Below are 15,518 nucleotides of genomic sequence, written 5' to 3'. Positions count from 1 at the left end.
CAACACTGATTTCTCCACCGTTTCTTCTTTCTCTTCCTTCGAAAACTCCATCACAGTTGGTTGTGGCATGAAACTCACTCTCTCCCGATTCAGCTTCTGAGCCTTGAGTATCGATCGATCAAATTCGTGGCTTCTACTTGTTTGTTCTAACTGATTTTGGCTCACTTGTGAAACTTCGCCTCTCGTCATAGATTGGGTTAGTTGCTTTTGAATTTCGAATTAGTTGGACGAAGTTGGCGGGGTGGTGGAGGAGGAGGGGGAGGAGGTGACCTGTAGAATTGTGAAGATTGAATGTAGAAGAAGAAGAGGACATGGAAGGAGAATCGGGGGAGGATTAAATTGTGAAGATTAGAAGAATCAGTGGGTGGAATTTTAACGAGGAAGATTTGTCGTTCATATGTTTGCGTTTAATATGTTTGCGTTTAATATGTTTGTCGTTCATAGAAAGACCAAACGGTGGTAATGGAGGAAACGACGGATATCTGGAAATTTCCGAAGAAATCTGGAAATTTTCAGATTTCGGAAATTTCTAGGGGTATCGGAAATTTAAAAAAAAAATAGAAGAAAAAAAGGAGGAAGAAGAAGAAGGAAGAGGAATGAGAGAAGAGAGGAAGAAGAAGGAAGGAAAGAAGAAGAAGAAGAAGAAGAAGAAGAAGAAGAAGGAAGAAGGAGGAAGAAGAAGAAGAAGGAAGAAGAAGAAGGAGGAGAGAGAGAAAAAAAAATTCATTTTTTCAATTTTACCCCTGTGTCACGTCAGCTTTTTAACGGTATTAAAGCATTTTCCGTTTTTCTGGTAACGGCGTATAACACAATCCTTTTTTTTGTGTTAACAAACCACATGAGTTTTTTTGGAAATCGGCCAAACCATAGGGTTTTTTTTGGAATTTACCCTTGATAATTTGTTATCTTTCTAAACAAATCAAAGTTATAAGTTGTGTTTTCGCTTAGTGTAAATAAGCCTTGGAATTAACTTTAATTTAAACATAATTTCTATAAATTATAATCTTAACTATAACCAAAAATAGAATCAGAAACACCTTTTTAAACCATTTAACGATTTTTCTATTAACCTCGAGAAAACGAATTTAATCAGAATTATAAGTTTTTATTATCAAAACGTTCCTTGTGGGATCGATATCTTTTTATTACTATGCGATACCGTGCACTTGCGGAAATCTCGCAACAATGCCTGATAATATGTAGGGGGAAGCTGTTTTGTCTGCATGCTATATTTTAAATAGAGTTCCTCGTAAAAAACTAGACAAAACTCCTTATGAGCTTTGGAAGGGGTTTTTGCCTAATTTAAATTTTTTGAGGGTTTGAGGTTGTCTTGCTAAAGTTGTTTTTCCATCTTTTAGAAACCCAACATAGGGCCTAAAACCTTTGATTGCATTTTTATTGGATATGCTTCTAATAGTGCTGCCTTTAGATTTATGGCACTGAATGATTATACCATATGTGAATCTAGAGATGCAGAATTCTTTGAAAATATTTTTCTTCTGAAGAAAAATCTTGCGTGTGATGATGTTGGTCCCTCTAATTCTGTGCCTGCTAGTGATTCTCTTGCTTTTAGTTCTTTGAACAAATATGATGAATGTGAACATGAACTTAGAAGAAGTAAAAGAAGAAAAATAGCTAATAGTTTTGGACCGACTTTGTTTCCTCTTTTCTGTTAGAAAATTCAGATAAAATAGATGATGTTTTTATGTCTACTTATCTAATAGAAGAAGATCCTAAGACCTATGAAGAGGCCATGACCTCTATAGATGCTAACTTTTAAAAAGAGGCAATTAAAAATGAATTAGACTTTATTATAGTAAATCACACTTGAGATCTAGTTTATCTGCCTAAAGGATCCAAAACTATAAAACTTAAATGGATCTTCAAAAGGAAAAGAAGACCTGATGGATCCATTGAAAAGTTCAAAACTAGATTAGTTGTCGTAGGCTATAGTCAAAAGAAAGGAATTGACTATTTTGATACTTACTCTCTTGTTACTAAAATTTCTACTATTAGAATTTTAATTGCAATTGCAGCAATTCATAATTTTGTGGTACATCAGATGGATGTAGAAAAAGCTTTTCTAAATGATGATTTATAAGAAGAAATCTATGTGCAATAGCCTGAGGGAAATATTGTACCTGATCAGGAAGATAAGGTATGCAAACTAAGGAAGTCATTGTATGGCCTAAAACAGGCATCCAAAGAATGGTATGAATAGTTTAATATTACTTTACTTTCTAATGGGTACGTTGTTAATGGATCAGATATATGTATTTATTCTAAATCGTTTGGATCAAATTTCTGTTTTATCTCCACTATCCCTATTTTTATTAAATAAACCACGTTTTTCTCTCACAAACATTGTCCACTACAACATTCGTTTTTCAAACTAAAATAAAAAGGAATCCATAGCAGTTCTGAACTTAGTTTTTCGATTCTTTGATTTTGCTCTCATATTATTTCTTCTCTGGGCATTAAATTTTTGCTGTTCCACAGCTTTGTCCTAGAGTGCACTAGGTCGAAGCTTGCTGTATAAACCTTGGTTGACGATCGGACTTCCAGATTGCACTAGTGTCTACCGCAATCGTTTTCAACTCATTGGTTTTTTTCACGACACAACAATTCCATTATAATAAGTTGTTATGTTCCCTCTTTTGTTTCTACAATATAGGGTCAAATACATGAATATCATAATTAAGTACAAAATTACAACTAAGTCATATCATCAAACTTAATTCTTAATATGTCATTATTCTTTATATATTATGATTTTACATCATAATTTAAGAAATATAGACTCCAATTCATAAATCATAAACTCTAGAAAATATATTTTAGACTTTTAATTTATAAATTCCAATCCTTAAAATATATTAAAAGTACTGATTTTACTAGTTTGATATAATCCAAAATTATGACTTGATATAGTTGTAAATAGTTTGTAAAAGATGAATTTCTATGTAATTTTCCCTAGTGAATTTGCTAATCCGAAATTTGTTCATGGATCGGGTTTGGATTCAATAGACTTTCACAAATTTAGAAATCATATTTCAACCCATCCTAAATAAATTCACCAAAAAAATTATTTTTAATAATTGAAATTTATAATTAAAAATAAATAAATATAATGATTAATAGGTAAAGTATAAAAATAAACTATCTGATTTAACTATTTTGCAAACATAAGTTCGTGTTTTAAAAGTTTACAGATATCAGTGCTTTTTGCAGTTTGTAAATTCACACATTCTGTTAAACAAATATTGTTGTGATTATTTATCCAAGAGCGATTTGAATAATTAAAAAGACTAATTTATAAATTAACACATATAAAATATGACTTTGCAAATTAACTAAACTATAAGTATTGGTTGGTAAAAATTGATTTATAGATCATTTGATCGAAACTTCACAAATCTCAAATATCTATTTATAAATTTTTAAATCATACAATATATATATATTTTTATACTTTACCCTAACTTGGATCCGTTAGATGCGGGTGTGAATGACCCGATGGGGTACTTGGCCCGTGAACAGAGAGCTAATCCAAAAGTGATGTGAAAATCAGTTTTACAATTTGGGCCTTAGAGTGTTCTAGGGTTAGTGATGAGATAACTATATAACTTTTTTCCATTTTCCCGCTTAATTTTTTTTGCCCTCAGGTGTTCCCCTTCTCTGCCTGGTGTCCCTCACCTCACTGAAATCCATCGGTCCTCTCTGAAATCGACCGTCTCGGCGTCACCTCCTCTCTGAAATCTAGCCGCCGGCTGCTGCGAAGAAGGAAATTGCAGCTCTCGTTTTCTGATTTTCACTCGTCTCCAACAAGCCAAGGTAACAAAAGAAGCTCCTTGGCCCCTTCTTCTTATTGTTCTCCTAATTAAGCCTTTCATAAAGATGTAATTGTTCTGAAGGTGAGCGAGTAGGACGTTATCATTTTGGATGATAAGAGTTAGACTTTTGTTGCTTTCTATTGACTTTTTCTATGGCCAAGTGGGATATTTTAGAAACAAATCACTAAAAAACTCATAAGGGTTTTTTATGAATGCAAACCCTTATGAGTTTTTTAGTGATTTGTTTCTAAAATATCCCACTTGGCCATTGCTCCTCCGAAATTGTTATCGGGAATGTTATCCAAAGGTTAGCATCATGTTATCATGATATAATACAGGATTTTCTTACTTTTATTTTATTTCAAACTGAGTTGAATATATGCCATCTTGTATAGCCTGCTGGGTACTTCATCTGTTCAGAGTCCAGTTAGGGTAGGGATATTCCCTCATTGTAAAATTTGATGATGTATTATTAAAGCATTTGATGAGTTTCTATTTTTTATGAAGATATTTGAGTTTATGTTATTGCATGAGCTGATTGGGTTATTTCGTGGTTTGGGTTTGTGTTAATAGGTTAACTTCGTGAAACAGGTTGGTTAAGGTGAGGAGGTCTTGTCATGTCATGTCATGTCATGTCAGGTTAACACGTTTGGTCATTGACATGTAGAACTCGTGTCCTGTCGGCAGTTGGTGTTTGTAGCAGGTTGTGTTCGTGTTTAATTTTTTTTTGACACGAATAAGTTTTCGATGTCATGTTTGTGTCCTTACTTTTTGACACTAACCTGAAATTTGACACGGCACAAACACAACCTGATGACACGAATTGCCATCTCTAGGATGAAGGGAATAGTAGTTGATTTAAACAAAACTCATGTGCTCTTTAATATATTTCTGAAAATAAAGGTTGTCAACTAGTGTAATATGCACCAATTATGGACTAATAAACTATTTACCCTTATTATTATAACTAATTTACTATTTACTATTTACAATAAAGCCTGCATAACTTTCTCAGTGGAAGCAGTCCCACGGCTAGAGTCCTGTACCTTATTAGAACTCTCAAGAATTCAAAGTGGAGATAAATGGCACCAGTAATTCAGAGCTCGCATCAATGGGTTGAGAAATAGTAATTGACTCTGTTTTTTTTCCCCATTTTCAACACTCACATATATTGTGTATTTTGAATTGTTTGATGTTGATTTTGGCACTTTCAGCCGGCCAAAGCAAGTGAAAGAAGTGGTTCACCAGGATGAGGTGGTTCGGGTTCTCACAAACACCCTCGAGACCACTAATGTGAGATTTTCATCTCCTTAATCTAGCATATTCCATATTTCACATTTTAATTATTGGTATTACATTATGTATGATTCTCAAAACCTAGTTTTAATGTTGTACAAATTGTCTGGATAATTTTTGTTTTCTTTTTCCAGCTCCCACACATGCTCTTTTATGGCCCACCCGGTACTGGTAAAACTACCACCGCACTAGCCATCGCCCACCAGCTTTATGGGTACTTATTATCTTTTTAACTGGATTTGGTGTGTCTAGTTGTATTCTTCATGTTACTATTTTAATTAATGGAAAAGAGGATTCTTTAGGGTTTTGAGTAATTGACCAGATTTTTTTTTAGTAAGTTTTATGATGTATTTTGTGAATTCTTACTTCAGGTTAACTCTTTACGAGATTTGCATAATAAGTATGGAGAATGAAGAATAGTATAACCATACATTCATGACATGGGTTGCATTTAAAACTTATGGAAGTTGAATAAGAGATAGTTAACTTTGCTGTTCTGGTACTTTATATGATACTTGCACTTGCTTATATGACTTTGCTGGCTTCTTGTAATGGAAACAATTTTTGCTGTTGTATCGTTAATTGATTGTAACGTCAGCATCATATACTCTTTTTGGAAAATAACCAAAACAATTCAAAACATACAGTGGAATTTAAGGGAAAGTAATGGATAGTTCATATATGATATTATGACTTAATAGATCAGTTTTTTTTCCCTCAATTACATACACATCGTATTCTTACTGTAATTTGCTATTGAACTACCAAAATTGAATTTCTTCTGGATATACGTAGTGCAAGACAAGCAGTTATTTAAGGTTATGTTCTGTATAGACGATTTGGTGTAAAGACAAGAAACAACTGGATGCAGAGTACATCTTTGCAATTTTAGGGCTATGAATGGTAATGGGAACTGAGCCATGGAAGAGGTAAATGCAAAATGTCATTCTCTGCTCTTTCTGACCTTTGCTAGACCCTGAGTAGCATAAAGCTGTTAGCTTGTCTATGATAAATTAGACCTTTCATCCTCCATAAGGTTAGCTAGATGATATAGATAATTACTTTCTTGGGGTGTTACTTGGTTTCCTTTTTATTCGGAAGAGAAAGACTGTCATGGAACCGTTTGAACTAAAAGCTCGAGCTAATAGTTAAGGTCCAAACATAGATCTTATATTAATCTCTGACACACCCCCACACTCAAATGCCCCTTGGGCTTGCAGCTTGCAGCTTGCACAACACAGGCCCATCCCGCCATGTGTTTTTAATTCCACAAATTAGTGAGGTTGCAACGACTCGAACCCTCGACCGTTTGGTCCAAGAGGCTCTGATACCATGTTATGGAACCGTTTGAACTAAAAGCTCGAGCTAATAGTTAAGGTCCAATGTAGATCTTATATTAATCTTTGACAAAGACTTGGTGAGCAGACATGTTTGTCCAGTTAAAGCTGTCTATAGAGGCTGAACTTTTCGGCAAAAATCTGCTTATGCTCATCCATTTAGGACATTAAATTTCCTTGTTCCACTGTAAAACAGCATTGCAAAATTGACTACATGGTTGTTGGAGTTAAATCCTTAAACTGATATGGATTCTCACAATTAAAGGCAAACATGTTTGGCGACTTAGGTATTTTTGCCATTTACCTGCTATGGGATTTTTTCTTGATTTTTCAACTTGATGCTCTTAATTCCTTATTGTTACTCAAATGCCTTGATATTGTAGGTAAATGCTTTGTAAAGATCCCTTGTATGTCCAAACTTAGAGATGCTTTGCAGTGTTTAATGCTTGCTGTAAGCTTCGTATATGGTTGCTATCATCTTAGTTTATGTATTCTACTGCTTTATTTGTGTAATAAATTCAAAGCCTTGGGACATGGATATCATCTTCTCTTTCTTGGCTCTAAATTAACTGCAATCTTCTACAGACCTGGACTTTACAAGAACAGGGTTCTGGAGCTGAATGCAAGTGACGACCGTGGTATAAATGTTGTCCGGACTAAGATTAAGGATTTTGCTGCAGTGGCTGTAAGTTCTGGCCAGCGTGGAGGGTATGTAATGCTTCTTCTTGCATTAAGTATTACTTCATTGTAGATTACTGCTGATTTTTTTAATAATCAATGTACTTTCCTATTCCTCCTTCAGGGCCTACCCTTGTCCACCTTTTAAGATCATTATCCTGGACGAGGCAGATTCAATGACTGAAGATGCTCAGAATGCTCTGCGGCGCACAATGGAAACTCACTCAAAAGTTACAAGATTTATTTTTATATGCAATTACATTAGCAGGTGCTTCATTTCTACTTGGCTTAGATTTATATTTCACATGTTGCGTGCTGTTGAAGTAATCAAGGATTTTGCATAATCTGTACTACTTCTGTAATGAAAGTTTTGTCATTGATTTGGTCCTATTGAATATGCTAGAGCAGCAATAATTAATTGCTATAAAGTGCAGCACTTGATGATGCAGAGGATATCTAGCATCGCTACTTTTTTTTTTTTTACCATGTTACTTGTGCATTATACCAAGATGTTGGTTCTTCTGCTGCTAATCTATCATTTTGAGAACTCTGAAATAGTGAATCAACATGACAAAATCTACTGAATGGTGCATTCTATTCTGACTTGCTCATCCACTAAAGTTTATCACGGGGCTATCTGGCAGTGTGAATTGTGTGGTATATGTAGACAATATTTAGAATGATTGTCATACTTAGCGTCTCTCATTCAACATCTGCTATGTAGTTACTTCTGTTTCATGGTCTATGTTATGAACATTGATGAACCTAAATCATTTCATTGGTAAAAAGCCATGTAGTGTCAGTTATAGAATATTAAACCTGATCAATCTTGGTATTTGGTAAGAGGTGGACATGACTGCATTTTCCTTTTTTGTGGTGAATTTGTTTGTTTGATTATCAAGATTATTCACAAGTTATATAATGAATGCTTAGACAATAGACCTAACTTGTATATTATTGTATTGGATATCTAGATGATTGGAGGATCATTGAGACACCTTAAACTAATTGTCATTTTCTGTAGGATCATTGAGCCACTTGCTTCCAGATGTGCCAAATTCAGGTTCAAGCCACTTTCAGAAGAAATCATGAGCAGCCGCATATTGCACATTTGCAGAGAAGAAGGCCTTAATTTGGATGCAGAGGTATACACTTCAAATGGCTTGACAGTATTATTTGCACAACCAAGTTAACTGTGGTTTGATTTCCTTCAAAATATATGATATTCTACTGCAGGCTCTTTCAACCTTAAGCTCCATATCACAAGGCGATCTTCGTCGGGCTATCACATATTTGCAAGTAAGATAGAACTTATGGTTTTTTGACATACAAAGATCTCTGTGCTTCAACTTTATGCTGCATCCTTGTGACTAGTAATAATTTCAAGTGAGCGCTTGATGCGCCGGTTAGGAGAACCGAAGGGTGGCAAAGGGATGTAGTGGTGAGGGGTAGGGGAAGACCTAAGCAAACTTGGAGGAGGGTGATCGAGAGTGATATGAGTTTACTGGGAATTGAGGAAAATATGGTAGTGGATAGGACGGAGTGGAGGGAGCGAATTTGTGTCGCTGACACGACTTGATTTCACGGTTTTATATGATGGTTCATGTTAGCCGACCCCGAATCATTTCGGGACTAAGGCTTTGTTGTTGTTGTTGTTATTTGGATCCAGTGTTGGTAATGACTGGTGTCTTTTTTTTGCATCTCTTTGGTGATAGAAATTGGTATTTATTGACCCAAGAAGAAATAATCCATACGGTTAGCGAACATGTCTTTTGCCTCATCTCCCCCATTTAGTAATTTACAGGGGGCCGTTGCTTGCCTAACACTAGATGATAGCTTCATGATTCCATTGAGACTCTGAGCAATCTATCATTAGCAGGGTTTTTAGAGATCTGAATTTGTTGAATTTTAATACCTGTAACCTTAGGCTTTACTAGATTGATATGCTCAATATTGCTTCTTCTTACTGAATGTAGTGCTAGGGAAGCTAGTGTTATAGCTGACATTTGCATGCGATATATCACTAGTCGTGGTAGACAGAGACTTAAATCTTGTTTCGTGGAAGCTGATGGGCATATTTATTTAAATATACATGAGATAAAATTGACCAGACAATCTTTAGCATAGGGTATAAATAAAATAAGAATCATCTTAATAGGACCAAAATTGCAATTGCAAGAGCTCATAAATATATGATAAATTGATAGTTTATTAATAGATTTTACGTATATTGCTTCAGTCTGGCAGTTAGCCTTTATTTTAAATCCCTGTTTTCAGCCATGATCTGTTTCATCACTTCTTCAGTGCTTCAATGACTAAACTTATAGGTAGTCATCTATCTGTGTCTGAATTGAAATTGAAACTTCATTTGTATCCAATATTGCAGGGAGCTGCTCGCTTATTTGGATCCACAATTTCATCCAAGGACCTAATAGGTGTATCTGGGGTAATATGCTTAATTTTTGTTCTTTAATTGTTTTGGCAACATAAATTGGGCAAATTTGTGATGGCATCTCTGTAGTTATGTGTCAATTATGCATTCCATTTGTAGTTTGTCGTCTTCATAAATAACTATACTCTAAAAAAATACTGCAAAATGTTCGAACACTTGTTTTGAGATTGAATAAGGTTTCCTTAACCAATTAATGCCCGGGCTTTAGTTGCACAATATAAGCGGACAAATTGTATGAACAATAAAATGACTTATTTACTTTATATAATGCGTTTTTTGAGTTGCAATGCATATTGTGTTGAAGAGTTGAGTATCTTGTTCATTTATCAGGTAGTTCCACAAGAGGCTGTAGGTGCACTTTACACAGCATGCAAAAGCGGTGACTTTGATTTGGTGGACAAGGAGGTCAATTATATAATCAGAGAAGGTTATCCAGTCTCTCAGCTGCTCCTTCAGGTACCCTTAACCATTGTTATGCATGTCTTATGTTGGTTTCCTAGAAAAAATAGCAGCAGCTGAGATGTTTACATTTCCAGTTATTCGAGCTGGTGGTCAACACAGATGACATACTAGATGAACAGAAAGCTCGAATTTGCAAGAAACTTGCTGCAGCTGATAAGGTCAATTTCACTGGCTTATTCATGTTTTATCTTCAAGTTATATTAGAGTAAAAGTTGAAACTCCAAAGAGATTTCCCATAATGTGTTTCTTCTGTCAAGAAAGGGATAAGGTCCCAATTTTCCCCTAATGTTTTTTGGGCAAGTGCTTAGATAGCCCTAACATAAGAAATGATAAATTTTGTCCGTGATATTTTCAATTTGGAGCAATTTCGGGTCCAAGTAACTGAACCCATAAAACATAACTCTTATCTCGGCCAAGAGGCAGAAGCACAGGGGGTGCCAGCGGGCTGTCGGGAACCACCTCTTATAAGGGTGATTTCTGCCCCTGCCCCCCACTTATTTTGCCCCAGCCCAGGCCAAAACGACATCAATTTGTCCTGAGTAAGCAATTTTTTTTAAGGCCAAACCATGTTAGCTGGGTTTACTTTTTGCACTGCAACTAGTCAAAGGCGGACTATGCCACTGCGTGGGACCCCAAATTGCTCCACGTCAAGAAATCATATAAAGATTTTGGCCATTATGTGCATTGCTTTTCAGTCCAACAAATCTTAGAATCCATGAGGCTTAAGCTAGATATGTCTGATTTGCTATAACAATAGTTGCTAATCAAGTTAAAAGGAGCAAAAGGGTGATGATTATTTGATGTTTTCGGATAGATTGACTGACTGGTTTTCTGTCTTGCAATTGTTTGTCACTTTTATACTACAAGCTTCTCATATTAACATCAGATAACAGGATAATGCATTATTGCCTTTGGTCATATGTTATTTTGAGCAAGACCAGAGACATAGTAATAGATAGAATTCATTCTAAAATTTAGATGGTGTGCAAAATTGCAGTGTCTTATTGATGGTGCAGATGAACACTTGCAGCTCCTGGATGTGGCCAGCAACACGATGCGAGCTCTTTGTAATAAGCCAGAAGAATTCTCTTATGCGGGTTAAGTAGCTCATATTCGATATGGTGGATGATATCTTGTACAAAATATTTTGTGATTAGTGAACTTCTGTAGTAACTCGTTTTGAGTCTGTTACTAATCTAGTTGCTATAGAAGATTTTAGGGACATTTGACTCAAAGCTACTAGCATTCTTTTTTCTATATCAAAGTAGACTTGAACAACGCACTTTTAACACCAAGTCTTCTCTTTCCAACACTAGAAAGAAACTTAATTTAAAAAATTCTGTCATAATCTCAAGTTATAATTTGAATCAAAAGCTTAAGTCAGTTAAAATTTACAAATAATTTATTATTATTATTTTAAACATAAATAACAACAAAAAAATCTTAGGAATACAGGTAGTAGGCATGGGGATCCAAAACTTAGCTCTAAAGTGAATAAAATAAGTAGCAAAGAAGATATAAAAAAGAAAGATAAAATCTCTATAACATATTCCATATGAGTTTAAAAGACAAACTCATAAATCATAACCGGTCTTGTTGTCTACGTGGTTGTGTATGGGGGGTAGTTGTTAGCGTCACTACTATGGATGTTCAAGGAAAGAAACTAATTAGTTTTTAGGATTTGTATTTTTAACTTTAAATTCCTAATTTTCTAACTATTGAAATTCCTAAAGCTTCTGTTAAGTGTTTTCTAATCGGTCTTGTGAGTTCTGACTATTGAGAGTTAGAGTCCAGTACTAATTACTTAATTTTTTTTAATAGTCATTAATTAAATTAAAGATTAATGAAACATATAGTAATTAAAAAATTACCGAGCTTGTTTGCGAGCTTTCAAACCGAACTTAAGGAAACTAAGACTCGACTTGTTAATATCTCAAGCCGAGCCCACTTGAATCGAGCTTTGGACTTGAATATATTACGAACTATCCTAGTTTATTAATACCTCACACTGAAGTCATTTTTATTTATAGTGCTTGGGGGCGTGTATAGAAGCGCATGCTTGCTCTAGTTGATATTCTGAACATGTGCAGGTGTGAGGATGAAAGCCTCTTGTTAGATGAGACTACTTTGGCATGTGTCAGCCTTGAGTTAGGTGTTTAGGGTTGTGATATGTCATTAGCCCGTATGGCACAATCGGTTATCATTTTTTTTTTCGAAGTATGTGATTAGTCCACGTGTCACCATTGGTTATTTCCTTATTATCAGTAGTAATATGATATAAATCAACAAATTGAAGGAGTATATGTGAAATTTAACTAGAAAGAATCTAATGTACATGGATGGAGCACATGAAATGTTATTGGAAAGCTAACTTAAGTGACACAGAGCTTTCTGTTTGTTTCCCTAGAAATTTGAGTCTACCCCATTGCTTGCCCACCCTCTTATCACGTGCAATACTTTTTTTAGGGGTTTTTATTGTTTAAATTAAATTTTGGATAATTAATTTATTAGTCCCTATATTTTAACAAAACACATTGTTTAGCCCCTGTATTTTTAAAAACATATGGTAAGGTTCCTAACCTTTTTCTTAGTGAACTGTTTAGTCCTTCTGTCTGTTTGTTAGATTTTTTATGACTTCGGAAATGACTAAATTATCCTTTACTATTTACCTTCAAACTTTAAAAGAGGAAATCTAATTTAGAAGAAAAAGCTATTTGTATGGAGAACAAGAAAAAAGAAAAGACTCAATGCTTACGAATTTGAACGATTAAGAAAAAAATAAAAAAGAACACTCAAAGTTGATTTCAGATGCACTAGAGTTTAAAGGAAAGGAAAAAGAAGAACACAAATCCAAATTAACTAACAAAATCTTAATGAGAATCTAATGTTAGGGACTAAACAGTTCACCGAGAAAAACGTTAGGGACTAAATAATTCACTGAGAAAAAGGTTAGAGACCTTACCATGTGTTTTTGAAAATATAAGGACTAAACAGTGTGTTTTGTCAAAATATAGGGACTAATAAATTAATTACCCTTAAATTTTAAACAATAAAAAAAACCTTCCAATAAAAAACAACAAAAAAAACATTCTCACGGTGTTTAGTATTCTATTGGAATAGAGATAAGGATAAATGGTTGGGATGAAGATAAAAATATGATAGTCGAGAATTATTATTCAATATTTGGTATGTAGGATAAGAATAGATGTTATAAAAAAAAAATAAGAATAGAGATAAAATAATACATTTTATTATTTTAACCTTATTTAAACTACATAATATTTTTTAGGGATAAGATGGACTTTTCCATTCTACTAAAATCGCTCCTCTTAGGTATAGGATTTGAGGGATAGGAATCATCATATCTCTAACCTATCCCCCTAACCTATCTCTAAAACAAACATGAGATAACTCATCTCAGTTTTTTTTATCTTTATCCCTCGTGTTTTTATCCCCTCTAACTCATCTCAGTATTTCATTCCTCTAAAATACTATAAATGGACGTATCTATTGTTTGAAAATATTTATTTTAATATATTTTAGAGAAATCCACTTCTATTTTTTTTTTTTTAACAAACTGAAGCCTTTCGATTAAAATGAACAGGTTTGCAAATCATGTTCAAACACATCTGTCAGCCATTGAGGCATTACATTTGAAAAATAATAATTAGCATTGGAACGGGATTGCCTTGTTACTACATGAGCAGTCCCATTCGCTAATCTAGGAATATATGAAACCGAGTATTCTCGATTGTTTGCTAACATCTCTATACAATCCTGAACTACTAATCCAAATCCGGTTAGATCGTTTGAGCGATTCAAGATTGCATTAACTACTATTTTTGCGTCTGTTTCTATCTTAATCTTCTTCCACGGGGTTCCAACAAGCCAAACTAAGCAATCTCTAACAGTTAGAGATTCAATTAACATAGGGGTGAACGTACCTGTCCGCACTCGGCTTAGACAACAATGGAAGTTTCCTGAATCATCTCGCACGACAGCACCCGTTCCTCCCTCGTTCGGACTTCTGAACAGTGCTCCATCCATATTACATTTGATAAATCCCTGTTGCGGTTTTCACCAATTAACCACTTGTTGTCTTGTTTCTGAATTAGCCACAGGTCTGTAACGGAGCAGGCCGTCCCTCCTCGCATCGCTGTTGCTGCTGTCCTCGAACTGCAGTTCTGCTGCTGCATTCATCGAAGGCTCTGCCTCATCTGCGACATCCTCCTCCCGATTAAGCGTTCGCTGTGCGTTGCCGCCGCGTTGTCGGACCAGCTGCCTCCCTCCGCTCCTTGCCCCTGCCCTCGTCCCGTCCGCGCCTTGCGCATCTGCCCTCCCCATCGCGATTTCGCGGTGATTACCTGCTGTTGTGCCTCTATGAGCCGGCGGGTTAGATTGATCAGCTGTCCGCCATTCTTGCAAATATAGGTTCCCTTTCCGCACACATTCAGCAGCTGGTACTTCTTTCTCATTCCATAGGTAGTTGTTCCTTTGTCTCCATATCGCACATATCACCATCACACGTTTCTCCATCACAGCTTCATTATCGGTTAGAAGCCATTGAAGTGTGTTAGTATAGTCTCCCTCCGGTTGAGGAATTCCTGCTCCTCTCCAACAATTACCTGCAAAAGAACATAGTGAGAATAAATGTTGACACGTTTCCTCCTCCCTTCTGCAAATTGTGCATTCAGGAGGCACCGGAACATGTCGTCTGATCAGATTTGGTCTTGTAGGTAAGCACCCTCTTCCAGACGAACGCCTTCCATTTTGGTGGAATTGAAAGTTCCGATACCCTCTCCCACCCGTCTATCGGTGTTCTGTCATAGATTGCTTGCTCGAAAGCTCTATAGCCGGACTTAGAGGAGTATCGCCCATCCTTCGTAAAATTCCACATCAGAATATCCTTTGTATCCCTTACTGACAGCGTTATAGCACAAACCTCTCTAGCTTCTTCCTCGTTCAGACATCCATACACCTTTTCGACATCCCATTCCTTAACCCCTTCCTTCAATAACTCTGCAACTTTCACCCCCTCCATTCCCTCAATACAGTACGAATGTATAGTGTAATTTTGCAACGAAGGGATCCAAGGGTCCCCCCATACTTGTATTGATTTCCCATCTCCCACCCTCCACCTTATTTCTTGTTTTAACAAATCAATAGACCCCCAAATACTTCTCCAAACAAAACTAGGATTGTTGCCTAATTTGGAGGACAAAAAAGAGTTAGTAGCAAAATATTTAGCTTTGAACATTCGACTAACCAGAGTATTTGGACTATTGATCAGCTTCCACCCCTGCTTGCCCAATAGCGACAGATTGAACAAGTGAAGATCCCTGAACTCCAACCCTCATTGATCTTTCCTTCGACACAAAGTAGCCCAATCAAACCAATGCAGATTCTTCCTACCTCCCTCTTTCGTTCCCCACCAGAACGAATTCATCATTCGTTGCAGTT

At 35.7% G+C, this 15,518-nt stretch overlaps 1 protein-coding gene across 3 annotated transcripts; it reads left to right on the top strand.

Annotated features, from left to right (window-relative positions):
- Positions 1-3,608: 3,608 nt before the first annotated feature.
- LOC136231103 (replication factor C subunit 2) lies at positions 3,609-11,353 on the top strand. Of its 3 annotated transcripts, none has more exons than XM_066020372.1 (12): positions 3,609-3,834; positions 4,831-4,959; positions 5,048-5,126; positions 5,264-5,343; positions 7,052-7,174; positions 7,269-7,412; positions 8,169-8,289; positions 8,381-8,443; positions 9,531-9,590; positions 9,927-10,052; positions 10,133-10,216; positions 11,056-11,353. In XM_066020372.1, exons 2-12 carry the CDS (start codon positions 4,916-4,918, stop codon positions 11,158-11,160), a joined length of 1,029 nt encoding a protein of 342 aa, XP_065876444.1. In that variant the 5' UTR covers positions 3,609-3,834; positions 4,831-4,915; the 3' UTR covers positions 11,161-11,353. The 3 variants fall into 3 exon arrangements, with proteins under 3 accessions (XP_065876444.1, XP_065876443.1, XP_065876445.1); XM_066020371.1 differs by having other exon boundaries at positions 3,610-3,834; positions 4,849-4,959; XM_066020373.1 differs by lacking the exon at positions 3,609-3,834 and adding an exon at positions 4,069-4,140 and having other exon boundaries at positions 4,849-4,959.
- The last annotated feature ends 4,165 nt before the right edge of the window (positions 11,354-15,518 follow it).

This window comes from Euphorbia lathyris, chromosome 5 (assembly GCF_963576675.1).
Source record: "Euphorbia lathyris chromosome 5, ddEupLath1.1, whole genome shotgun sequence".
In the NCBI taxonomy this organism is placed as follows: Eukaryota; Viridiplantae; Streptophyta; class Magnoliopsida; order Malpighiales; family Euphorbiaceae; genus Euphorbia; species Euphorbia lathyris.
Note: the sequence above shows the minus strand (reverse complement) of the source record. Positions and strands in the feature narration are given on the sequence as shown.